The following is a 24,159-nucleotide window of genomic DNA, read 5'->3' as shown; positions in this document are numbered from 1 at the left end:
GGTAGCCTCTAGAAACAGCTAGAAGGTGGGTCTGAAGACTAAGAGGAGAAGGACAAAGGGGAGAGGACCTGGAGGAAATCCTGATGCCATACCCTTCTCCCTTCCTCTTCTCCCTTCTCAAAGCCTGAGCTCCCTGGTTCTTTACTTCCTGACCTGCCTCCTTCTCCTCCAGAAGCTGGGGAGGTGGAGGGTTAGCTGCAATTCTGCTCCTTTGGGCCTGCCCAAGTCTCCATTGCTTCCCGGGAGGACACAGTTTGCTTGTCCTGGCTTCTTACCCTCTTTTATATCCCAAAAGCCACTGGGACATATGTCCTGCCATCTGCCATATCCCCCGTCTAGCTCCCATATCCCCTTGCTGCCTTGGGTGGGGTATGGGCATGTAGGGGGGCACTCCTCTCAGAGGGGCACTCACCTGCTGATGCTGTCACCCCAGGTGAATGTTGGAGACACAGTCGCGATGCTGCCCAAGTCCCGGAGAGCCCTAACTATCCAGGAGATCGCTGCGCTGGCCAGATCTTCCCTGCATGGTGTGTACCCCCTCTCATGCCTCTGGCCATTTGGTCCTTTCTTCTCCCTTTCGCACATGCCCTTGGGGACTATATCCTGTGAGCTCTTGCTGGGATCTCCCTTTTCCTCCCTTTCTCACATAAATCCCAGCTCCCTCCTCCCATGCAAAGGCACCTGTGGACCCTAACTATCATCACCCTTCCACTTCCCTCCCAGATGCTCCCTGGCCTGTGCCCTCACCAGGCTTCCTCACTCTGCCCCATCTCCAGGTATTTCCCAGGTGGTGAAGGACCACGTGACCAAGCCCACCGCCATGGCCCAGGGCCGAGTGGCTCACCTCATTGAGTGGAAGGGCTGGAGCAAGCCCAGCGACTCGCCTGCTGCCCTGGAGTCTGCCTTTTCCTCCTATTCGGACCTCAGTGAGGGTGAACAAGAGGCTCGCTTTGCAGCCGGTGGGTGGCAGAAAGGGGATCAGCCACACATTTGTTGTAGGGATGCTCTCTCTCATCTCCTCAGGCCTGATGTGGGGGTTAGAGTCTTTCCACACCCCTGTGTCTACCCTCTCCTGTCTCTAAGCTGAACCCTAGTCTTAGCTCATCTTCTCTGCTAATAAATTCTGTGTCCTCCCCAACAGGAGTGGCTGAGCAATTTGCCATTGCAGAAGCCAAGCTCCGGGCATGGTCTTCAGTGGATGGTGAGGACTCCACCGATGAATCCTATGATGAGGACTTTGCTGGGGGAACTGACTCAGGTGAGGGGACATCCCACGCTAGTGCTGCCAGCTGGGGTGGAACCGCCTGATAGACAGTGATTCAGAGCTCAGCCTTTGGAAGCGGGGAGGCGAGGGGCAGACTCTCTCCGGGCAGTCCTTGACATTCCAGGGGCAGGAGGACTGTCCATGCTCATGGATGGGCAATCAGCAGTTGGAAATGGGGCAGTTCCTTTTCCACAGGTGCTGAGCCTTCTCTGCCTGTCTGTGCAGTTGGGCTTTGCAGACCTCAAAAAAAAAAAAATGCCCAGACACCTCACTGACACCTTTTGTGCAGCCAGGCCTTGTCTCTGGGAGGGTCTGCTGTGCCTTGCCTTTCCTTCTCGAGGCTGCCTCCTGGCTGGCTACGGCAGCACTGATGAACCGCAGTGCAGCAGCACAGGGCCTCAGAGGGCTGTGGCCCCAGGCAAACAGGAAGGCGTGCTGGGCCTGGACCGCCCACAGGGCCGCTGGCTCCAGCTCAGCATCCTCGCATTCCAGTGAGACTTGCCTGTGGGCCTTTCCCTGGGCCAGTGCCTGCTGAGGGTACCCTGCAGGGCTGTGCAGCTGTGCACGGCCCTCCTTTCATCTTCCATTCTCCAGACCACATGGCTGACTTTCTCTGCAGCTTCTGGGCTCAAGCCTCACAGGCCACTATCCCCCCCACCTCTTTACCTTTGAAGATTGCCTCCACCCGCCCCTGCCCCTCCAGCTAATTAACAAGTTCTCCAAAGTGGGCAATACATTAAAGCAGATTGGAGACTGCTGCTGTAGTCCAGAGGGGACTGATTTGGATGCTCGAGGCCAAGATGGGGCCCTGAACCACAAGTGTTTTTGTCTGATTGAGTTCCAGGCCTGCTTAGACCACTGGTATAATGATAATTAACATTTATCCCAGGCCACTATTAGCCCATGTGGCTAATTTAAAAAAGGCACCGCTTTCTCTGGTGGGCACAGCCCCATGCCAGGGCATGCGGCTCGGTGAGCAGAACGTGGGCTGAATTTCAGCTCTTACTTGCTGCCTGGGACAGGCTCCCCTTGTGCAGTGAACAACCTGCACCACCATGTGTGGTATCCCTGCATTTATTGCTTCCTTACTGTGTGCCAGACTCTGTTCTCTCAACAACCCCATAAGGTAAGTATAATAGAATCCCCAGTTCACCATTAAGAAAACTGAGGCACTGAGTGGTTAAGTTGCTCAAAGTTACACAGCTCCTACCCACCATCCCGAGCTTGGCTGAAGGTGGAGCGGGAAGAATGTGGCTTCCAGGTTAGCCAGCTGAAATGGGGCTAGCAGGGCTGTTTTCTTTTTCTCCCCCTGCAGACATGGCTGGGCAGCTGCCCCTGGGGCCTCACCTCCAGGACCTCTTCACCGGCCACCGATTCTCCCGGCCTCTGCGCCAGGGCTCTGTGGAGCCTGAGAGCGACTGCTCGCAGACCGTGTCCCCAGAGACCCTGTGCTCTAGTCTGTGCAGCCTGGAGGACGGGTTGCTGGGCTCCCCGGCCCGCCTGGCCTCCCAGCTGCTGGGCGAAGAGCTGCTCCTTGCCAAACTGCCCCCCAGCCGGGAAAGTGCCTTCCGCAGCCTGGGCCCACTGGAGGCCCAGGACTCGCTCTACAACTCGCCCCTCACGGAGTCCTGCCTTTCTCCCGCCGAGGAGGAGCCAGCCCCCTGCAAGGACTGCCAGTCGCTCTGCCTGCCACCAGTGGGCAGTTGGGAACGGCAGCGGCAAGCCTCTGACGTAGCTTCTTCTGGGGTGGTGTCCTTAGACGAGGATGAGGCAGAGCCGGAGGAACAGTGACCCAAATCATGCCTGGTGATGGCATGCGTCCCCTGGCTGCTGCTGGGGGCAGAACCTCGTGTCCACGTGTGGGCATGAGGCTTCCAGCAGAGCTCCAAAGCCTGGAGGGCTCCTGGGAGCACTCACTCCTCCGTTGTGTGTTTTGCATGAAAGTGTTCGGAGAGGAGGCAGGGCCAGGCTGGGGGCGCATGTCCTGCCCCCACCCCTGGGGTTTGCCGGGAGTTGCCCGGGGCCTCTGGGGCATGGCTGCAGCTGTGGCAGACAGTGATGTTCATGTTCTCAAATCAAAACCGCCACATACACAGTTCCTCCTCAGATGATGTGAAGCCCTAAGGGGGCGGTTTTGCCTGGGCTGCGTGGGACAGAGTGGAGGGAGCCCGCCCCCGCCATGCCTCTCTCTCCTCTGCTTCTCTCCTCACTCCCGAGTCCATGTGCAGTGCTTGACAGAATCACTCCCACGCGGGGCGAGGCGGGCTGGGTGTCACCCCCTGGAGCCTGTGGATTGAACCGTCCCCCAAGGGCCCCTCGCCCAGCTGGGCTCGTGCTGTGCTTCACCTCTCCATCATCTCTAAATCTTCTTCTTTTTCCGTAAGAAAGAGGGGTTTTGGTCTGTTCTTTCAGTCGGATCTTCTCTGGGAGGCATTAGAATGATGAAAGCATGGACCCTCTACCCTTTTCCTGGACCCTGTGATGGGGTCTGGGCCCTTCCCAGTTCCTTGTAGGATGTGTGGGCAGGGTCCTCGTGGCTCCCAGCACACCAGACTGCTCCATTCACCCAGAGTTCTCTTTAGGGTGGAGTTGGAAGGGGTGGCTCTGCTTGCTAGAGCTGTGACTTCCATGTTCTTCCAGAGAGGGCCACAAGGGGGCCACAGGGGTGGCCGGGCAGTTGTCTGCTGATGCCTAAGCTGGGCAGGAATTGTGCCAATGAGTGACAGTCATGAGGGAGTGTCTCTCCTTGGGGAGGAAGGAGGGTTAGTGCCTTTCTTGGCTGAACGAAAGGCCAAAGCCACTGTACTGAGGGCCTCTGCCCTAGCCAGTGTGGATGACCAGCAGTGGAGGCCTCTAGAGCCTGCATTCCACGGACAGCAGGCACTGGAGTTTTATGGCCGTGAGGGGTGGGGGTAGCTGCAGAATTCGGAACCTTGTAGGCTTTGGCAGGTAAGAGGGCCCAAGGTAAGAACGAGAGCCGATGGGCACAGGCATTCTATATATAAGTGGCTCATTAGGTGTTTATTTTGTTCTATTTAAGAATTTGTTTTATTAAATTAATATAAAAATCTTTGTAAATCTCTATATACATCTGGTCATTGGAGGTTCCAGTATAAACCCATCTTAGTTCTACCCTTTTCCCCTCCAAGGGGGAACAAGGTCAAGGGTCAAGTGATCCCACCCGCATTCTGCCAGGGCAGTGCTGATCTTCCTGCCCTTGGAACGCTTGCTGCAGGTGGGTGTTGGGTGAGATTCATCCCAGGTAGGATGAACTGGGAGAAGCTGGCACCCAGGTGTGGAAGGGGGGCTGGAGCTCCAGCCTTCAGCTGCAGCTGCCTCCTGCTTTCCCGGCAGAAGGAATAGGGAGCTGCAGGATCTGGGCTGAGGGCCACAGCCACCGCCATCCCAGGCCACCCATTGAGGGGTTCACTGGCACTTGTCATCACTGTCAGAAGGGCTGCCCTCCCGGGGGAGGCCGTGGCGGGAGCGGGTCCCCCAGAGTGCATGCACCTCAGTGGTCTCTGTGTCGCTGCTGCTGGTGGCACTGTCACGGAAGCTGGCGAGGGGTGGCCGGACTTTCACGCCCTGTGCTGTGACAGAGCCCTCGATAGCCTTCCGGAGCTGCAAAGGTGAGAGGGTCAGATGTGTGGACTCAGAGGTCCCTGCTCAGACTCCTCCCTGTCACTTTCCCAGTGAGCTGGACATAAGCCTCCACGCCTTTTTCAAAGTGGAAGTGGCTCTGACGGTCACTATCATCTCACCTCCTTCAGGGTGACAATTCCAATGAGTCTGCCAATACTGGTGACATAAGCATGGTCCACTCCCAGCAGTGAGAAGATGGTGTGAGTCTGTGGGGCGGGGAGAAAATACACTGGACTTAACGCACGAGGGGACAGCTCTGAGTTACAGGCCAGTGGGGGCCCAAGACAAGGTGTGAGAAGAGAAAAGGGGCATCACAGGTGGTGGGGGGCGGGGGCAGGACCACGAGAGGGAAAAGAAGAATGAGAATGCTTCTGCAGCCAGGCCTCAGAAACTTGACAGTGGGAATCTTTACGTTGCTTATGTTAATGGAGAAATGGACAGAGGAAGGATTCTTCATTCCAAGTTAGAAAGGAGGATGGAAGAGAATAACTGAATATGACATCTAATAGTTGGCCAGGCACTGGGCTAGGGCCTTCTTACATTAGCATTGAACATCAGAACCATCCTGGGAAGGTAGCATAATACCCATTCTATAGGAGAGGCAGCATGAGGCTCAGTGGTAAGTGACTTGCTTGAAGTCACCAGTAAGAAGTGGCCTAGCAGTCCCAGGCCACTTTCATCACACTACACAAGGAGGGGGCACAGCCCCAGTCGTCCTATGCAGACGTCGATTAGTCTTGGTATATCCAAGAGGGAGGGTCCGCACCCTGACTTAGGGGTACTGGCCCTGAATCTTGTGCCTCTCACCCTACCTTTGTGGCTGACACATGCTCCCCATTGGCCCTCAGCTGGCTGGCCAGTTAAGATAACCCGTCACCCTGGCTCCAACACCCCAGTCTTAGCCTGCAGCCGTGGACATCTCTCACGCAGTTGGCCTTTTCTGGGGCCCAAGTAGCATCCCAGGTCCTGTTGAGACGGAGCTTGCGGTGCTGGGGGACAACAGTCACCCCCCCTGGGTTTTTCTTGCTTTGGGCCCTCCCCCAAGCTTTCCAATGGAATCACCAAGGGGGCAGAAATTGTCAGCCAGTTCCCCTTGTGCTCTAAGTGGATTTTCTTGGGCCAGATGTTTTGAAAAGCACTCTACTGACTCAGCAGTTCCTGGAATTTTTGGCCCATCATCTATTGCACTGTTTTGAGTTTACTTATAAGCCTCTTGGCTTCATGTTTGAATCAAATTGGGTATTTTTAACCCAGCTTCTTGACACCAGTTATTCAGAATTCATTGTGATTATCTTAACACTTTTAAAATGTTTTCTTACACAGTTGCTAAATTCTTTAGGAAAGGACTTCCAGAACTTTCCTAACTTTCTCCATCTAAGGCATGACAGTACTTTAAAAGGAGCTAGAAGTTCAGTCTTAGAATAAGCTTTTCTGTGCTCCTTCAATACCTGTGCCATAACTGTCATGTGGTTAGCACGTTCCTCCTCATATCTAACTTGAATCCTGTATGCAGCCAGTTATTTTTCCTCTCCTCCTCTGACTTCAGAGGGAAAACATCTTTATTTTAAGATTTCCTATTTTCATAATCCCTTAGCCTTGTCTTCTTATGGTTTAATAATCTCTCTCATCTTCTCCCAAGGATCCTATTTAATTTTCTTTTTCTCCACAATCCTAATTAGAGTGAGCTTCCGGTAGACTATATGCCTTTTAGGTTTGCAAACCCCTTGTCCCAGGCAGTCAGCAAGCCTTACCGATCTACTTCCTAAACATCCTGGCCATTCTCCCCGACTCACTCACATCCTCACCAGGATGGGCCACAACATCCTAACGGGTTCTGCTTTGCACCTCCCTTCCCTCCATCTTGGTTCTACCCATCCTATGAGCTTTGAGTTAGAGCCCAGACTCCCCAAAATGGTCCATAAGACCCTCCCCAAACCAACCCCGGGCCTGTCTTTTCAGCCTCAGCTTATGCCAGGCACCCCAGCTTCCAGCATAATCACTCATTCTTTTCTGAAAACATCCATTTCTTCCACACTTCAGCCCTTTCCTCCTTACACCACCTTTTAAAGTCCCCTATTGTTCACCTCTCAGTGTAAGTAGTAGCAGCAGCAGTAATTCCTAACATATATTGAATACTTACTATGTGCCAGGCACTGTTCTAAGTGCTTCTAGAGAAGTATCAACTTTTTTACTCCTCAGAAAACCCTATGAGGTAGGTACTATGATCCCCATTTCACAGATAAGGAAAGTGAAGCACAGAGAAGTTAAGAAATTTGCCAAGGTTACACAGCTAGGTAACTCATGGCAGAGTGAGATCTGGGTTCAGCCACTCTGGCCTCCTGCTGGCACTCTAGCCCCCCCAATCTCCCCCACTCCCACTGCTTCTCTGTAGGAGGCTTATGAATGAACGAGGTACTCAGCTGGTAGTCTCCACTTGCACAGGTTCCTGAATAGTCTCCAATGTATTCTCCCTCCGCTCTGAGTGTTCCTCTCCTGAACTTAATTGGGCTACTACTTATTGATTCCTTAGGCCTGCAAAGACATTCTGAAGTCTAATCTTTTACATTCTTATCGCTTCCAGTTCTTTGTACTTTTGTTAGTCGGTTCCTCAAAGGCTTCTTCTCTTCCTCTGATTTTTAAATTTGTAACAAACACCTACTTTGTTCTTTCTCATTTTAATTTAATTAGACACCAGGGAGCCCACTGGAGGGCCTGTACTTCTTTGGCTTGGGAACAGTGAATTGAAAGGGAGAGGGACCACGTGGCCTTCTGAAAGAATCCTGGGATTGGGGCCAGGAAGTCTGGGCTCTGGGCCTGACCCTGCTATGCTGACTTGGGCAAGTGCCCTCCTCCCTGCCTCAGTTTCCCCATGTGTTAAAATGGTTAAATGCACAGGCTTTTGAGTCAGGTCATCTTGGATTTCAGGCCTGATTCTGCTACTTACCAGCTGTGTGACGTTGGACAACTTGCTTAACCTGTCTGAATGTCAGGGTCCTCATCTATAAAAACTGAAATAGCACAATATCTATCTTACGGTGTGGTTGTGAGGATTAAATTAACCATGTAAAGAGCTGAGGCCAGTGCCTGGCACACAGCAGACACTAACAAGACATCAGCATTATTATCATCATCATCATTATGCGATATTTGAGACTAAGAAAAATGATAGAAAAGCTTTAGAGGTCTTAGGAAGAAAGGCTTTAAATATAAGCCAAACGTATTCTTCTCAGGCCTCTCTCCTTTTTATCTTGCAACTACACTGCAGTTCCCCACTTGCTTTGATCCAAGGGCTTTACCCAAAGGCTTCTAAGTCCTTTATTACCTTTTGCTTTTTTGTGTCTCTTTTGTCTCCTGTCCTTCCTGCCCCGGCCCCTGCTTGTCTGTGCTAGGCTGGCCTTTAGGCACAGCTGGCGTCTAAGCTAGCCGCCCAAGCTGCAGACCTTGGGAGTGTCCCCCACTGCCACCAGCCCCACCTCCATGCTCAGAGGCTTGCACATTAAATCTGTCAACAACTTAGCTAAAACACCCCTGGGTTTCTGCCCTAGCAGCCTGCCGGGTGTGCCTACACTCCCTGCCTTCCCATAGAAGCCTGCAGGTGCCCAATGATGCCCCGGCCCCATCCTGGGGAGCCCTTGAGGCCATCCTCCACAGAGAACTCTGCCCTCCTTTAGTGTCGGCCTCACCCACCACCAACCTGTCTGTGCTCAAGTTTTCTCCACATCTCTGCAGGCCGCTTTGCCCTTCTGCTGAGCCATCTTCCTGTGTCCCTGCCCGTTTTCCTTTGGCCCACATTAAGTCAGACTTTCTGGGGTCTGACATTCCAAGCCCCCAACTGGGCATTTCTCATCTTTGTTTATCTCTTCGCTGCAGTGTCTCCACCCCTACTTGGATGTTGGTTAGCTTGTTTATTAGATTTTCTTCTCCTGCCTGTTTCTCACCCGTGTTTTTCCGCGTGGATGTATCGGCCTTGCTGGGCGCTGGCAGCCTCCTGCCTAGCTCTGACCCTAGCCCGGCCTTCTGGCTTCCACCCATCTCAAGCCTTGTCTTTGTTGCTGCTTTGGTCCAGAGTTCCCTGGGGGCAAGGCTGAGCAGAGGAAAAATGATGCCTGGCTCCACTGCAGGCAGGAAGAGGCTACGGGGCCCTGGCTCCCGGCCTCCCATCGTTTGAAGCAATGTGTTTGAAAAACATCACGGCACACAGCCCATTGTCTGCTGTCGCTTTTTCCCCACTGGCCTGAGTCTAAACTTGTGGGAGGACCTAGATCCCCACCCTGTACTCCCAATAGCCTAGGCCAGCCCCAGGCTGCTGGCCCTACCTTGTGCAAAGAGGTCCGCTCCACCAGCTGGAAGGGGGCAGGGTCAATTTTGCAGTCACTGAAGTTGACAGGTTCATCTAGTTGCTGCTCCTCCCACTCCAGAATCTAGGGGACAAGACTAGGAAGATTAGGGAGAAGGTGCCAATAGCTGCTCTCACCTCCCTACAAGCTGGCCTGCCTTTTTCCTACCCCAGTGTCCCTCCCATGGGGACAGCAGCCAATTTGATGACTGAACACACCCAGGAAGAAACAAGGTCCAGAGTCCAGTCACAACTTACCTCCTGAGGGGTCATCTCGCCTTCCAGGTCCGAGGTGCTCTAGGAGAGAGGGAGCAAGGTTGGCAGCTAGGTGTTGGGGGGAGGTTGGTGTATCCTCCCGGCTCAGGGGAGGTTTACTCTGCCTAGACCTTGGCCCTCCCTGCCTAGTGCTCCTGGGCTGCTGGAAGAAAGGGAGCACTTACCGTCAGGGAGATTCGGACCCGCTTCAGCTTGCGCTTGTCACATGATCCCAACTTCTCCAACTTCGTTAGAGTCAAACCAGAGAGAAGAGGAGTTGATGTTATAGGGGGGAGGGAGGCGAGGGGGAGCGGTGGAGCGCAGGAGGAAGGGCACACTGCAGGGACAGAACTGACATCTAGGAGGGCAGAAGGGCAGGCAGAATGGAGGCAGGCATGCAGGGTTAATGGGGAGGTTGTCGCAGTGTCAGAGAGACAGCTGGAAAGAAAGAGCCGATGGAGAGGCTCCAAGCACTCACCTCGGAAGCAGCCTCAGGGGGTGGACTGCCACAGAACAGGCTCCTGAGGGTGATGCCTGCCGGCTCTATGTTCCCTGTGTTCCCAAACACAAGGCCCGGGGTGGCAATGTCATCTTTGAAGGGGGGAAAGGGCCAAGAGAGGGGAGGAGGCCAAGGGGAGAGGCGTCCTGGTTCTACCCCTGGCTCATGTGGGCAGCTTTTAGCTGGGGTGTGCTCCAGCACAAAGGCTGGAGAGGGATCTCGTGGACTCACGGGCCGGGCTCCGGCTCTGTTGGAGGATGGAGGGGAGCTGCTAGCAGGAGATGGGCTCACCTGTGGGACTCTCCCCGAGGTTCATGGTGTTGCTGGATCCCCTCTTGAGAGCAGGCTTCAGGGGCTTGTGAGTCTCCCCGTGGGCTGCAGGGAAGCCTGAGTCCTCTGTGTTCACCTGCCCAGGTAAGAAGGGGCTGGTGAGACTGGGGCCCCGTATGACCTCTAGGTTGCCCTCCCAATCAGTCTACGCTATGACATTTAGGAAGTTTGTGTGGCAACGGGGCTTTTTCACTCACCTGGAAGTGGACAGAGGTCTCAGGGCTGGGGGGACTCTCCTGATCAGATGGTGGAGAGATCTGGGCAGCTCGACGCTTCTGCATGTACTGCCGCCGGCGGGCTGGACTCAGCTGGGCCCCCAGCAATGCCACCACCTGCGAGCGCTCGATGGAGCCCAGAAGGATCATGGACTCTGGATAGAGCAGGGGGGAGGACTCAGGAGCCAGGGGTGAGGCCCTCCCACCCCACCCCATGGCCTTCTCTCACATCCAGATGGGGCCTTGGACACAGGCCACACACCAGAGGGAAACCCCTGGCTGGCAAATGCTGACCCATTCCCTTTGGAACCAAGGAGACTGGTCTTAAGCCCCTGTCCCTGCCCCCTTCCTAAGCAACAACCCTGGGAGATGGTCCTAGCACCTGGGCCCCCTCCTGGTCTCACCAGGGGACTCCACTAGAGCCAACATGCGGCCCTTGGTCCTGTGTAGTGCCAACCGCAGGTCCCGGAACGTGCAGTTGAGGGCGATGTGGGGAACATCTCGCACCATGATGTCCTCCACTCGCAACCGGTACTGCCTGGCAGCAGAGAGAGGCACTTGGTTTGGTCAGGATGGGGAAGGTAGCCCAGAGCATTACCATCCCAGGGCCATAAGGAAGGCCTCAGAGTCCACGGGGACAAGGGTTAAGGGCCAAGGAGTACTCCCTGCCCTCATTCTGATCAGGCAGAGCCAGCCACAGCTCTCCCAGCTTGTGGACAAGGGCAGCTCTGGCCAGGAGGGAGCAAGGTGGCTGGTCTTCCAGCTTCACTGGCTGAGGATCTTGCTGGAGGTGGGGATGAGCGGGTCCTAGGACACCTTTGACCCCTCACCCGTACCCCTCTTGTTACCCAGCCCTCCGTACTGGTGGCGGCCCCAGCCCAGCTCAGGCAGATAGGGCAGTTTCTTGATTCGGATGATGCTGTCGTAGAGTGAGGGCTGTAGACTCTGGGCAACAGCGTTGGCCAGGATAACGGCGATCATGACGGGCAAGATGTGGGCGATCTGGCCTGTGAGCTCGAACACGATCACGGCCGTAGACACTGTGTGTGTCACTGCTCCTGACAGCGCAGCTGCCCCTGGGGACACTCACTCTCAGTCTCCCTAGGGTGCCCAGGCCCCAGATGACCCTCCCCACCGGGGGACAGTCCTGTGGGGGGCCCTCGGGGCCTCTCCAGTGCAGTCCTGGGGATTGGACTTCTGCATCTGAGGGAAGCCTGGTTTCTGCCAGCAGGGGGCACCAGAGGCTCAGACTCTTGGGTCCCGCCAGGGGTCTTCCCAGACAGACTGGCACTTGGAGCACTCACCCACCACTGCATAGCCCCCTGGCACAATCCTGTAGGTGCTGCTGTCCGTGTGAATCCCATCTGGGAACCAGGCAGCCATGCTTTCGCCCACCAGACGCCCAAATGCTGCTCCTTCAGGGAGGGGGGTGGGAAGAGAAACAGGTAGTGGAGGGGGAGGGCGGGGGCGCTAGGAAGAGAGAGGGTCAGAGGGTAGGGGAGGGGCCAGTGGGTCATTCAGTGCAGGGGACATCCCTGCAGGGGTGGGGGTTGGGGCTGGGGCTGGACCAAAACCCGCTCCCAGGCAGAGTGGGGATGGCCAGGGGGTGGCGAGAGGGTAGGAAGGCTGCAGGCTGGGAGAAGAGGCAGCTGAGGACTCACCAATGACAAAGACAGGCATGAAGGCCCCACAGGGCACTGGGATGGTGGTGGCTAGTGCAGACATCCAGAACTGCAGGCAGGAGGTGGTTCAAACAGGTGGAGGCGCCACCCGGCCCCAGGCTGCCCCCAGCTCCACCCCAAGGAGTCTATCTTATCAGTCAGGCTCCTCTGTCCCAGCTATCCCAGAATCCCCCAGGTGAAGGGAAGGAGAAGGACTCTAGAATTACATGGCGTGGGTTCAAATCTTTGCTCTGCCATCTAGCTGTGTGACTTCGGGCCAATTACTTAACCTCTTTTTTTTATTTTTTGAGGAAGATTAGCCCCGAGCTAACATCTACCCCCAGTCCTCCTCTTTTTGCTGAGGAAGACTGGCCCTGAGCTAATATCCATGCCCATCTTCTTCTACTTTATATGTGGGACGGCTACTATAGTGTGGCTTGACAAGCGGTGTGTAGGTCTGTGCTCAGGATCTGAGCTGGTGAACCCCGGGCCGCCGAAACAGAATGTGCGAATTTAACCGCTGTGCCACCGGGCCAGTCCCCTTACTTAACCTCTTTTGAGCCTCGACTTCCCATCTTTCAAACGGGGAGACTACTAGTACCTTTCTCATAGCTCTGTGGTGAGGCTTAAAGGAGTTCATGTATGGATAGTGCTTGGAACAGTGCCTGGCACCTAGTAAGCCGATGTCAACGTTAGCTCTACACGTGTAAGGAGCCCCACCTTCATGAGAATAAAGATGACCAGCGTGAGGAAGACGTTAGCACGTGGTGGGCTCCAGGCCTGTGAGGTTCCGGGAGGCTCCAGATCCTCCACCAGGCCCTGGCGGACCCACGTCCGGTTGTCAAACAGGGTGACCAGTGTCTCCTTCTGTGAGAGCTATAGGTGAACAGGGTGCCTCAGGCTGGGGAACAGATAGGACGAAGGAAAGGGGCCCAGGGGAAAGCCGGGGGAACAAGGGATCCCATAGTCATACTGGGGCTGCTGACTTTAGAAGGGACGATTCCCAAGGGAAAGCACAAGTTCCTGTCCTGCCTGGGGTTACCTGTCCGGCCATGAACTGTCCAAAGCCAGGAGGGAAGGTCAGAGTGGAGATGAGCAGGGTCACCAGAGCCGGGAAGAGCAGGCGTCTAGAGATGCAGGTTTCAGAGCATCAAACATGGGTATGCACCTACTCCGACTGGTGACAGGGTTGAGGTCACAGCAGAACCTGGGCTCTTACATGCAAGCACGCAGTTCTGAGAGAAGCTCCCCTTTGCTCTTCGCGATATCATGGCCCGAGGGTGATGGCCGTGCGGGGTTATTATGAGCCTGAATGCCTTTCTATTGGCTCCTGACTCCCTAAGTGGGTAGCAGTGACAGAAAGCCCACCCCCAGCCCTCTCTTGGACACCTCTGAGCTGCAACTCCTTCCCCTGCCCTCAGAAGCCCCCACTAGGGTGCATCGGGTGAGAGTGGGGAGAATTTTCTGCCTCTGTTTCTCTGTGGTGACTCAGAGTGAAGGTCAGTGTTAGGGGAAGCTGGGCTCACTCATGAAGCTGACCAAGGGTGCCACAGGGAGCAGGTTCAGTTGGCTGTCCTTTCCCTGAAGGACAGCAGTCCCAACAGAAGTCACGTCTCAGGCCTCCCCACTCCCAAGTCCTCAGGGTCACAACTGAGAGAGCTGTGCCCCAGAGATGAAAAAATCCCTCCCATCTCCATGCTTCATGGGAGAGAAACTGAGGCGCAAATATTCTCCAGGGTGCACTGCTCTCTGGGCCAGGCCGAGGGCCTAAGGCAGCCTCAGTCTTTGATCCAAAATACCCTCTGCCACTCACTAAAAATTCAAAAGTGCCCATTTTCAGGCAATTCATAAAAAGCCAAAATGTTCAATCAGCCTGGAAAACACGACGGGGTGATTTTCTCAACTGAGTGCCTGTTTTTTGACTGGGCCATTATTCACCATCTCACCTGTCACTGCCCCCACCTCCCCACTGGGACCCTCACATGACCCCAAGCAGCCTAGAGAGGAGCCCGGAAGCAACTCACTTCTTCATGAGGAAGCGGTTGATGGTTTTCTGCTTCCGCATCACCTGGACAATCTTCCGGTTCAGGTAGACGAAGAGTGCTCCCCCGAAGCCACTGGCAATCCTGGAGAGGGAAGAAGTCCCAGAGTACAAGGAGGTCTTCCCTCTCTTCCCTCTTCCTCTCTGACACACCCAGCTCCCTCAGCTCCTCACCCAATGACAGCAAAGGCCGGCAGCTCCTGGAGGTCAAAGGGGAAGTCAAGCCGGAATCGGGTTTTGAAGAGAGCCGTAATGGTCTCTGAAGGGAAGGCACAATAGCAGAGGGAGGCAGGGGTAGTGCCGAGGGCCCCGACCCGAGCCATCTCAGGGGCTCCCCTCATCCCCCAGGTCCCCCCCACCTTCATCACGGTTCCAGACTGCCAAGACCCGGAAGATGAAGGCACTGAAGGTGGCAGCAAAGAAGCCCCGCCAGTAATTCCGCACAGCAAAGAAGGTGGAGGTGACCTCAATGCTGAACAGGACGCCTGTGAGGGGGCAGGGGAGAGCGCCACTTGAGGCCTGGGCCTGGTCTAGGGATGCAGGCCCAGATGAGAGGGGCAAAGGAGAGAAGGCCAAGGGCAGGACTGGGGGGCTGGACGGACTGCCGACCTCCAATAGGTGCTGCAAAGCAGCAGCCCACTCCCACGGCACAGGCAGCGGCCAGCATCTCTGTGTTCCGGGATTCATTCTGGCAGGAGCAGTGGAAAGGAGAGTCAGCACGGGCTCAGCAGCCCACTCCTCCCCTCTGCCTTCCCCCAGGGGCCGCTTTACCTCATAGATGCCTCCGAAGAGGGAGAGGAACTTGCTGAGCAGGGCAGCACACATACTTGCGATATGCACAAAAGGGCCCTGCGGGGTGGGGGCAGGCGGTGAGTGGGGAAGGGCACACCCTGACCTTGGCCTGGCTTCTTCCCCTGCTGGGAGGGACTCCTCCACTCTCCAACCGGCAGTTACCTCTTTGCCGAGGGGCATCCCACTGCCCAGGGCACAGGTCAGCCCAATGACCTTAGCTACAAAGGTCTTGAGGGTGAGGTATTCCTTTAGCACCACTCCCCGCAAGATGGTCTTCATCTCAGGGATGCCAGACCCTGGAGAGGGTACAGTCCCAGGAGAGTCATCCGATGTGCCCGTTTCAGGAGGTCCCATCTCCGCCCTCCCCTGCTCTCCTATCTTACCAACAGCCTGCGGAGCCAGGATCTGTGTGAATCCAGCTGAGAAAGTGATGAGGACGACGGGGTAAGTGACCCAGGCCAGGTACTGGAGCAAGAGGCTGGTGTTCAAGCCCCGGGACATCCACTGCTGAGCTGTGGGAAGAGGACATGCCGCTGGACCCCTGATGTGCACACCCAGTCCCCGCCTGGCCACTGGGACATACGGATATGACAAGCTGTCCCAGGGCATACTGCACAGAGCCTGGGTTCAAGGAGTAGGGAGGGAACCCTGGAGGGCATTCATCGGGACAAAGATCACCATAGGTAAGAGAGTCAGATGGAGAGGCAGGCAAGTTGTGGCCTAGGCGAGTGGCAGTGAACACGCCTGAAGATGGGGCAGTCAGGCTGGCCGGGCAAAGTGGTAAGTGGCCAAGTAGCCAAGATGCTTGGACAGGTGTGGCATGGAGGAAGCAGGTTGGTTCTTCCCAGCCCTCCCCCTGCCAGCCCTTGTCCTCACCCTGCAGACAGGCAGCGATGGCATAGTCCATGGCCCAGCTGACCAGCGCCATGAGAAGCCCCAGCAGGACCAGGAAGATCCAGTCTTCACCAACCCTGGACACTAGGAACTTATGGCAGTGTACGGAACAGACTGGGAGTGGGGAAGGGAAGAATGGGCAGGCTGGCACGAAAGTACTCCTACCCCTGTCCCCCCCACTCCCCAAAGGGCAGCTCTAATGGCCTCTGTCCCCCTCAGCACAGCATAGCCAGGTCCCCTGCCCCAACCCAGGTCTCACAGCGGCATCGGGTGCAACGGCTCTGTCTGTATTCCAGGAGCTCGGGGGGAGTCCGAGGGGAAGGTGGACCCCTCCAGGGCTCGGTTCCTCCCAGGCGGATCCGAGCAGCTTCCTCTTTGGCAAAGGCCCCAAGCTCCTGAGTGTACCGGCCATACATCTGAGTAATAGGGAAGGTGGGGGTTAGCAGATGTGGGCTGAGTGGCGATGTAGGGAGGGCTCCTGGGGCCTCAACTCCCCTTCTCCCAGCCCCCACATTATATACACTCTCCTGAACCCACAGTACCCATTTTGGCTTGGGGTGTGGGAACAATGCACATTGCAGACTGTGGGGGCTGTCCTGGCCAGAGTGATGGAGACAGCCAAGGTACAGGGACACAGCTCTGAGGGTGGCAGAATAATCAGTCCTCTTCTCATAGGCCTGGTGGGGGGGGGATCACTGAGGAGGAGTGGGAGGGAAGTCCCAGAGGAGGAAAGGATGGAAAAACCTAAGGCAGTCTGAGTGTGGGAGGAGGGAAGGTCAGAGAAGAAGGGATGGTCAAGGGCATATGGGTAACAATAAGGGCCTCACGGAGCTGGGGGCAGCTGAGTTAGGCCTAGGAGCAGGCGGGGCCCCAATCCTTATCACGTTCCTGCTGGGCCTCTGGCCTGTGACCGACTCAGCTGTACCCCTCCCACCCACCCTAATCCCCTTGTCCCCATTCTCCACCCCCACCCTCCACCAGCCTGCCAGCCCAGCTGGGAATGGAAAGTCTCTCTGAGTAGTGGAGAGAGGTTGGTGGCCTTGGCCCCACTCTGGAGCTGCCCTGAGTCCAGTGGTGGGTTGGGGGACAGCAGAAGCTGATGGTGGGCTGTGACTGGATGCTGGGGTGGTGGCCCGGAGAGCTGTTGAGCCACAGCTAGACCTGCCAAGCTGGGCGTGTGTTGGGGGGTGGGGACGAGTAGATTCCGGCTGCCACCCGCAGAGCTTCGGGACACAAAGGGCTCCTGTTGGGGCTGGGGCTGGGGCGGGGGGAGGGAGGGAAAGATAGAGACAGAGAGAGAGTGATAGAGAGTGAGGAAGGGAGGAGAGCGAACAGAGAGAGGAGAAAGAGGGGGAAAAGAGAGGCCAGGGGAAGGGGCAGAGGGAGAGAAGGAGAGGGGAAGAAGGGAGGAGGAAAAGAGAATAAGGCAGAGTATGAAGAGGCAGACACAGGGTAGGAGTGGGGAGATGAGTGTGTGAGAGAAAGACAAAGGGACTGGAAGGAGCAGGGGGAGAAGCTGGAGCAGAGTGTGCTGGGGAGTGAGCTTGACCCTGAGAACTCAGTCCAGAGATACAGACCAGGCAAAGGAGATGGAGCTGCGGCTGGCGGCGCAACAGATAGACAGCACTTCAGTGGCCAGGTGCCTGGCTTCGCTGACCAATGCCCCATTCTCAGCCTGGGCAGACTGACAGACACCTCTCACCCTATGTGAAGGCTTGCCCCTCTACCCTTGCTTCACCTACACTCCTGCCACCTCTCCCTGTCATGCTGTTTCATCCAGCCACTCTCTCTTGTAACTGGGCACCTCCCAGCCTCAGTTAAAGCCCAAAGGCCCCATCCTCCTGGAGAGGTTGCCTCCCTTCCTCCTTCCTGGGCAAATTCCAGCCCAAGCGGATAAAAATGAACCACAGGGCCCACTCCTTTCCCTATAGTTTGGGTCCTCCACCCCAGTGACACAAGAAGGTGCAAAAGTCTTCTCAAACACTAAGTTATGATGGCTATGAGTCAGCTCAGAGCCCCAGGACCCCTGCTTCAAATGAGGTCAAGGGACACTCCTGGGGAGGGTGAGGGCTGGATACCCAGAGTCAGCATGGACAAAGGTCCCAATTCCCACACCCATTCCTGCTTGACCCATCCTCCCTAAAGCTCTTTTCCCCCAGGGTGGCAGGCCACCTTTTTTCCAGAGAATCGACTGAGGGGTTCCTGCCAATGCTGGGTTGCCAGCCCCAGGTGTAAGGGCTGGGGCTAGGTTTGAGTCTGATTATCTTTCTACACACTCGTTTCTGTGTCTAGCACTCTGCCATGCACATAGTGGGGTCAGAGGGAATGTCTTGGATGGTGGAGAAAGGAGTGTAGAGAGAGAATGTTCAAGGGTGTGAGTGGTGCTGAGACTTGGGCCCAGGTGGTGGGGGGGGAGGAGCAAAGAAAATGGGAGGGGGGACACCTGATGGCCTTGTCCTCTGCAGGCCCCCAACCTCAGACAGCAACCTGAATGCAGCTTTCCACCCCTGAGCCCTCCAGCCTCTCTGGCCCTGGAGCCTCAGTTTCTCCAGCTCAGAAGGCTGGGGCGAGGTTAGGGTAGGGCCCCGGTCCTCGTGCTTCCGAGGGTAACCCGGAGCAGCGGTTCCGGAGCGCACTCTCCGGGCTCGGCTCGGCTTCACTTACCAGGGTCTGCTCGTACTGTAGCGCCCGCGGCTCCATCCCTTCCGCCGCCGCTGCGGCCGCCGGGGCCGCCATCTCCGCGCGCAGCCCTTTGGCCTCCCGCGGCGGCTCGGGCTCCGGCCCGGACTCGGCTGCCGGCCCGCAGAGTCCGCGCCGGTCCCCGTCCCGTCCGCGCAGCCCGGGAGGCCGAGCGCAGAGTGCCGCGGGCCCCAGGCGGGCGCTGCTGGCGCAGCCACCAGCTCGCGTCCCCTCCTGGGCGGGCGGGCAGAGGGCGGTCCCCTTCGTGCTGCTCCGCCCGCCGGCCCATTCACAGGGGCCGGCCCCGCAGGGCCGGGGTCTGCGTTGGGGCCGCCTCCCAGGCTCCGGTGAGACGGCAGGGGGCGCTTGGAACGCGTGAGTCCGGGCCCCCTCTCCGCCGAGGCCCGGGGCTGAGAGCGGCGCCCAGGGCCCGAGCGGGGGCGGGCCTGCTGGCACGTGGAGGGGCTGGAGACGCCGGGGCTCGGGAGGGTCGGGGGCCGGGGGCTGCAGAGCCCTCTAAATCAGACTCTTAGGCCCAATCTCTCTCTGAGGAGTGGCGCCCTCTCTTGCTTCTCTGGAGGGGCCAGAGGATCAGACGGGCTTGGCAAGACCCCTCTGCTCCGTCGGGGGTGAGAAGCAAAGCTGGGGGGGACTCGGGGAGCGCTAGGCCCAGAAAGTGGCCCGGGGTGGGGTGTGCTTGGAGCTGAGACCCTCGGTCTCTCATCCCATCCCTTGCTCCTTCCCTCCTCGGCTCCGCCAGGGAGGTGCGCCTGGAGCAACCTGGCCTGCCGGGTGTGCGTGGGTGGAGGTGGGGAGGGAGCGCGAAGGGGTGAGGCCCGAGGGAAGGGAGGTCTAGGTGCCGAGGAGGCCGCTCCTGGCAGGCGGGCGTGGGGGGACAGAGGTCACTTTTCCCTGGCAGGGCTCAAGGAGAAACACGATAGCTGCTGACATCTCGCCCCCATGGGGGAAAGGCCTGTTGGGGCTCTGCGTTCTCTATGAGTCCGGAGAAGGACAGAGCAGAGGGTGGAGTGAGCACAGAGTGGATGGGCAGTGTCAGGGGAGAGGCCAGTGCCCAGGAAACAGGCAGTGTGCGGGAGGAGGCAGGTCCAGGACGAAGGGACATGTGGGAGGCAGAGACGGTGCCAGGAGGAGGGGGCAGTGCCCAGGAAGGAGGCAGTGTGAGAGGAGCCAGCACCCACGGGGAAGGGGCAATGTAAGGGAGGAGCTGGTATCCGTGGGAGAGGACAGTGCCAGGATGAAGGGGCACGTAGGAGATCAGCGTCCACAGGGGGAGGGCAGTGGTGGTGGAATGGGCAGTACCAAGCTGATGGGGCAGTGCTCAGGAGGAGGGCTGTGTGATGTGGCTAATGCCAGGCTGAAGGGGTGGTGTAGGGGAAGAAGGTAGTGGTGGGGAGGGTGCAGTACCACGGGAGGGGACAGTGCAGGCTTTTCTCTTCGCCATAGTGATATCAGGGCAAATTCCCAAACTGAACAGACCTTGCTCTGGTGACATTGCTGGCCCCGGCTAGCCTGAGGGGCCTCGGTGCCAGCTGGAGGGGCTAGGTACCGCCTCCTGCAGGGTCAGCGCTCCTGGGGGCGGGGTTATCCTAGGCCTGCCCTCGGCGCGGACTGTGCCCTCGGCGGGCACGCGGACCGGCAGGGAAGGGCTAGGGCCGGGCTGCTCTGGGACAAGGATCAAGGTCCCTGGCTGGGGCAGGCCCCCACGCATTCCAGTTTTCCGGACGCGGACTCTGAAGAGGGCGCAGGGGAGCCTCCGCAGAGAGCGAGAAACCGCGCCACCTCGGCGGAAGGTGGGACCTATTGCGTCCCCGCCCTGGGGCGGAGTTATCTGGAGCCGAGACCCGCCTTCAATGCTGAAGCCTCTCGGAAGCAATCGTTCGGGGCGGAAGTTAAGAAGCCCCGAGAGCAAGGCGGCGGAAGTGGCCTCCTTCCCGCATGTCCATGCGCATGCGTCCTTCTACTCTCTTGCCGCCGCTCTGTAGGCGCTACCGTTCCCCCACTCCTCTTTTCTCCACGCGAGGGGGTGCGTGTACGCCTAGTCGTGATCGCGCGCTCAGCCCCTTTCCTACTCTTGTGGCCCCCTCACCATGGCGGGCATCCTGTTTGAGGATATTTTTGACGTGAAAGACATTGACCCGGAGGGCAAGAAGTTTGACCGAGGTAGGTAAGCTGTGTAGGGGCGGTTTGGGGTAAGGGGTCAGCCTCCTCCTCGGGGACACGCCTCTGGGCCCCTTGTCCACGCAGCTCACCTCCCTCAGGAAACAGATGAGAAGACTGAGACTCTCGCTCTCCCTGGCTTTGTGCTGTGCCGAGTGCCTGGGTGGCCTTTTCTCAAGGTGCTAGTAGACTCCTGGACATCTTTCCAGTCGCGCCCCACTCTGTGCTAGGCGCTGTACTGTGCCCCTTACACACACTTTGTCTTACTCCTTTCAGGAGTCTCCATGAGGTAGATGGTGTCTTACCCATTTTGCTCCGAGAGGTTAAGTAATCCACCCAGGGCTGCACAGCGTGTAATCCGACTTCAGAGCCTGTATTCTTGTATTGCCTTTAGAATCTTTAGCTGTTTGTGAAGTCCTGAGTTAGAGTTGGCTGCTTGTATGCCCCTCTTTATTCCGTCATTGATCGATAATTACTTCTCCTTGGTGTCTCTTCCTTTGCCTGGAGACAGATGTTTTTCGAGACAAACACCAGTTTTCACACATCTTGATAATCCCCTCAGCATAGCGCCTGGCACAGAAAGACGAAACGTTTGGATGAATGAATAACTTGCCCTAAGTCCGGTTGTTTCTTAATGGCCTAAGTAGGCCTAGAACCTGGATGTTATTTGTTGCCAGAGGACCGTGATTCTTTTCTGGGGATTCTGTCCGCTTGCCGCAGTCTTTCTCCCCTTTCCTCCTTGCATGTCTGGTTCTGATTGAGCCCGCGCTTCTCCGAGAGCAGATGAGAGGCCCGTGGATGCAGACTGGGTTGAATTGAGTGGTCTGCTGCATCCAGGGCCCCAGGGTGGGGTCCGCAGGATATGCCCCGGGCCGGGCAGTTCCCTCTGTCACTCTTTCTCTGCTCCCCTCCAGTGTCTCGCCTGCATTGTGAGAGTGAATCTTTCAAGATGGACCTCATCTTAGATGTGAACATTCAGATTTACCCTGTAGACTTGGGTAAGTATTGCACACAGACAACAGCAGGAGGCTTTTTCCCATGTCGGCTGTTCTTCACCCTCAGATATTGCTGTTATTTTCAGGTGACAAGTTCCGGTTGGTCATAGCCAGTACCTTGTATGAAGACGGCACCTTGGATGATGGTGAATACAACCCCACCGATGACAGGCCTTCCAGGTGAGGGAGTGGAGGAGGGAATACTTGAAATACGCCTGAGGACTAAGTAGATAAGTGGTATAGAAAGACCCGTATTTAATTTGTGGAATAAATGATTATCAGCAGAATTTGAGGAACCTTAAGGAGATTGCTGCACTTAAGAATTCAAACCACCAGGTGTTTATCCAGAGCAGCAATTCCATGCTTGCGAGTTGTGGCTTTTTGGTGGCTGAGGAAATGACCACTGAGTGACCTGGGCTGTTGTGGGCCTTGTGTCTTGCGAGTGAGTTTGGGGTGTTATGGAAAGGCTTTTGGAGCCCCACTGAGTTCAAATCTCAGCCCTACCACTTATTTACTGAATATCCTTTGTGTCATTCAGCCTCAGTTTCCTCATCAGTAAAATACAGATGGTCATACCTGGCTCACAGCATTGCCATGAGGACTAAACGACCTTGTGTTTGGAAAGTGCCTGCTGTTACAGTGCTGGCAGTGAGTTACCAGTTACCTTTTTTTTTTTTTAACTTTTTTTGTGAGGAAGATTAGCCTTGAGCTAACATCTGCCGCCAGTCCTCCTCTTTTTGCGGAGGAAGACTGACCCTGAGCTAACACCTGTGTCCAGCTTCCTTTATATGTGGGATGCCTGCCACAGCGTGGCTTGGCAAGTGATATGTAGGTCCACACCTGGGATCTGAACCAGCAAACCCTGGGCCACTGAAGCAGAATGTGTGAACTTAACTGCTGCACCACTGGGCCGGCCCCGACCAGTTACCATTTTTAAAGGGCCTCTTATTATTGTTAATTACTTTTAAGAATAACTTTGCCACTGTCGTTCTACAGGGCTGACCAATTTGAGTACGTAATGTATGGGAAAGTGTACAGAATTGAAGGAGACGAAACTTCTACCGAAGCAGCGACACGTCTGTAAGTTCCATGGTCTTGTGAAAACCCTCCCCGCCCTGCCCTGTTCTGAGAATCTGGGCCACGCTCATGCTTCTTGTGTGGGGTCTCTCTCGCCAAGCACCTCAGACCTAGGCGGGACCCAGAAAGAAACTGTTCTGAGAGCAGTTTCCAGGCTGAAATGAAGGCTGCTCAGTTTGCCCTTTGTTAGGACCTCAGGGCCTGGTGGTCCACATGGGAAAGTGGTCGTCCTGCTGTGTGAAATGCAAAGGAAGGTTGCTTCCCCGGGAACTAAATGCAGCATTAAGTGATTAAACTGCCAGGCTTTTTTGTTTTTGTTTATTTGTGTGTGTGTGTGTGTGTGTTTTGCTCCTCTGCAACCTGATCCCTCCTTCTTTGGTTTCTCTGCCAAGCTATTTTTTCTTTTCTCCGAAATCTTATTGAAACAATATGTGCCTTTTGTAAGAAATCTGAAAAGCAGAGAAGTAATGTGAAGAAGGAAAAAAAAGTCACCTATAACTCCATATCCAGAGGGAACCTTTTATGTAAACATTTTTGAATATTTTAGGATTTTTTTTCCTGTGTACGTTTTGCTTTGAGATTATGTTGTTTATTACAATGTTTTCTTCTGCTCATTTTGCTTAATGTTATGTAAAACATGTTTCCCCATGTCAGTGTAAAGCTTTGCCTAAACATTCTAATAGGTGCATAACATTCTGGTAAATGGATATATCTTAATTGTTTTGACCATTTCCCATATTCTGGGCATGTAGTATTTTCCACCTTTGCTAGTATAAAGAACACTCCCTTGCACATATCTGTGCATTCATCTTTGTCTGAATTTTGGTTCCTAATGACAAAGCACTAGAAGGTGCCTCTTTTTCATAGGCTAGGATGGAACGCTGCTGAGTAGCAGCTGCTCCAGAGCTCAGACTCATGGGATGGCCTTCTGTTTCAGCTCTGCCTATGTGTCCTATGGGGGCCTGCTCATGAGGCTGCAGGGTGATGCCAACAACCTGCATGGATTTGAAGTGGATTCCAGAGTGTACCTGCTGATGAAGAAACTGGCCTTCTGAACCACCCCGGAAACCAGCCTTGCAGCTTAGTCTCTCAGGCCGTGGACATTCATCAAGCCTGAGTGGCAGCTGCTGTTGTTCGCCTGTTCAGGAGGTGCTGGCTCTCTGTCCGTTGTGGCTGCATCTTTAGGTGTTCTGGACTCAATGGGAAACTGACTTGCCTGTGAAAGACCCAGTGGGAGAGCTTAAAATGAATCAGAAGTTTTGCGTATATGATTTTTTAATTAAACTTTACTTTTTCAGACA

At 55.8% G+C, this 24,159-nt stretch overlaps 3 protein-coding genes across 9 annotated transcripts in view; 2 read left to right on the top strand and 1 right to left on the bottom strand.

Moving 5' to 3' along the window:
* Window positions 1-4,346, top strand: part of FAM131A (family with sequence similarity 131 member A) — an 8,958-nt gene extending 4,612 nt beyond the window's left edge. For all 6 annotated transcript variants that reach the window (XM_014846173.3, XM_014846175.3, XM_044771216.2 and 3 more), the window contains 4 exons: window positions 434-527; window positions 777-959; window positions 1,142-1,258; window positions 2,580-4,346. In XM_014846173.3, coding sequence (XP_014701659.2) covers window positions 434-527; window positions 777-959; window positions 1,142-1,258; window positions 2,580-3,055 — 870 coding nt within the window. In that variant the 3' untranslated portion in view covers window positions 3,056-4,346. The remainder of the gene's footprint in view (window positions 1-433; window positions 528-776; window positions 960-1,141; window positions 1,259-2,579) is intronic.
* CLCN2 (chloride voltage-gated channel 2) lies at window positions 4,260-19,101 on the bottom strand. The gene is made up of 24 exons (XM_014846170.3): window positions 18,594-19,101; window positions 16,189-16,345; window positions 15,912-16,043; window positions 15,419-15,547; window positions 15,198-15,331; window positions 15,015-15,092; window positions 14,853-14,931; window positions 14,603-14,728; window positions 14,418-14,502; window positions 14,227-14,328; window positions 13,245-13,329; window positions 12,923-13,078; window positions 12,203-12,272; window positions 11,846-11,956; window positions 11,404-11,617; window positions 10,946-11,079; window positions 10,524-10,696; window positions 10,288-10,402; window positions 9,976-10,049; window positions 9,683-9,742; window positions 9,501-9,539; window positions 9,223-9,327; window positions 5,026-5,112; window positions 4,260-4,885 (listed from the first exon to the last, which is right to left on the bottom strand). Exons 1-24 carry the CDS (start codon window positions 18,663-18,665, stop codon window positions 4,691-4,693), a joined length of 2,712 nt encoding a protein of 903 aa, XP_014701656.3. The 5' UTR covers window positions 18,666-19,101; the 3' UTR covers window positions 4,260-4,690.
* POLR2H (RNA polymerase II, I and III subunit H) lies at window positions 18,881-24,159 on the top strand. 2 transcript variants are annotated; one of them, XM_014846181.3, is made up of 6 exons: window positions 18,881-18,983; window positions 20,326-20,789; window positions 21,701-21,784; window positions 21,868-21,961; window positions 22,778-22,861; window positions 23,796-24,159. In XM_014846181.3, exons 2-6 carry the CDS (start codon window positions 20,717-20,719, stop codon window positions 23,911-23,913), a joined length of 453 nt encoding a protein of 150 aa, XP_014701667.1. In that variant the 5' UTR covers window positions 18,881-18,983; window positions 20,326-20,716; the 3' UTR covers window positions 23,914-24,159. The 2 variants fall into 2 exon arrangements, with proteins under 2 accessions (XP_014701667.1, XP_070365406.1); XM_070509305.1 differs by lacking the exon at window positions 18,881-18,983 and having other exon boundaries at window positions 20,571-20,793.

Source organism: Equus asinus, chromosome 5, assembly GCF_041296235.1.
Source record: "Equus asinus isolate D_3611 breed Donkey chromosome 5, EquAss-T2T_v2, whole genome shotgun sequence".
Lineage (NCBI taxonomy): Eukaryota > Metazoa > Chordata > Mammalia > Perissodactyla > Equidae > Equus > Equus asinus.
This window is presented reverse-complemented; position numbering and strand designations above follow the sequence as displayed.